This window comes from Nicotiana tomentosiformis, chromosome 8, assembly GCF_000390325.3.
Source record: "Nicotiana tomentosiformis chromosome 8, ASM39032v3, whole genome shotgun sequence".
NCBI lineage: Eukaryota > Viridiplantae > Streptophyta > Magnoliopsida > Solanales > Solanaceae > Nicotiana > Nicotiana tomentosiformis.
The window spans coordinates 102,851,473-102,852,814 of record NC_090819.1 but is presented as its reverse complement, the minus strand read 5'-3'; the positions used below and the strand labels follow the sequence as shown (position 1 = coordinate 102,852,814).

Genomic DNA, 1,342 nt, shown 5'->3' with positions numbered 1-1,342 from the left:
GGTATACCACCCACCGAGAAGCTTTTTATAGGGGCTGATTTTAACGACTACATTGGGAGATCGCCTGGGGGATATGGCGGTGTGCATGGTGGCTTCGGTTTTGGAGATAGAAACGGAGGAGGTACTTCGCTGCTGGAGTACGCTAAAGCTTTCGAGCTGGTTATCGCTAACTCGTGTTTCCAGAAGAAGGCGAAGCACCTGACAACTTTTCGGAGTATGGCGGCCAAGACCCAAATTGACTATCTACTTCTCCGAAAATGTGATAGATCTATGCACGGACTGCAAGATCATCCCAAGTGAGAATCTTACGACCCAACATATGCTTTTGATTATGGACTTAGAGATCAGGTGGACGAGGAAGAAGAGGGCTATGTCTGGTAAACCTAGGGTCAGGTGGGGTGCATTGGCTAAGGACAAGGCCCAGGAGTTGGGGGAGAAGTTGCTGGCTATAAGGGCCTGGAGGAGTAGCGGAGACCCGAGTTGTATGTGGTCTATGACAGCAAATTATATTAGAGAGGCGGCGAGAGATGTGTTAGGGGTCTCAAAGGGTTTTTCTGGTGGCCATAAAGGGGACTGGTGGTGGAACAAAGAGGTGCAAGGAAAAGTGAAAGCCAAGAAGGCGGCATATTTGAAGCTAGTAGAGAGTATAGACGAGGGACGGAAGAGTGCTAACAGGGAAGGGTACAAGAAGGCTAGGAAGGAGGAGAAGTTGGCGGTTACTGCGGCTAAGACCGCGGCGTTAAGTCGTTTATACGAAGAAATTGGAGATAAAGGCGGGGACAAGAAGTTATACATGCTAGCGAAGGTGAGGGAGCGGAAGGCCCGGGATCTGGACCAAGTGAGATGCATAAAAGATGAGGAGGGAAGAGTTTTATTGGATGAGGCATAGATTAGGCAGAGATGGCAGTCTTACTTCCATAAACTCTTGAATGAAGAGGGAGATAGGGGCATTGTGCTGGGGGTGTTGGATTACTCGGAGCGGCAGCAAGATTTTGGGTACTGTAGAGGCATACGAGTGGGGGAGGTTGTAGGGGCTATGTGCAGGATGAGTAGGGGTGGAGCTCTGGTCCGGACGAGATCCCAGTGGAATTCTGGAAGAGCATGGGTAAGGAGGGCATGGAATGGCTTGCTAGGTTGTTTAACATCATTTTTAGGATGAAGAAGATGCCCGAAGAGTGGAGGCGGAGTATGATGATCCCATTGTACAAGAACAAGGGGGATGTCCAAAACTGCAACAAATATAGGGGTATCAAGTTGTTAAGCCATACGATGAAAGTATGGGAGAGGGTGATTGAAGGGAGGTTGAGGAGGTGAGTGTCCATTTACGAGAACCAGTTTGGTT

General features: G+C 49.2%; 1 protein-coding gene across 1 annotated transcript; it reads left to right on the top strand.

Moving 5' to 3' along the window:
• The first annotated feature begins 331 nt into the window (after window positions 1–331).
• Window positions 332–889, top strand: LOC138897916 (uncharacterized). The gene has a single exon (XM_070183941.1). It carries the CDS (start codon window positions 332–334, stop codon window positions 887–889), a length of 558 nt encoding a protein of 185 aa, XP_070040042.1.
• Window positions 890–1,342: the final 453 nt, after the last annotated feature.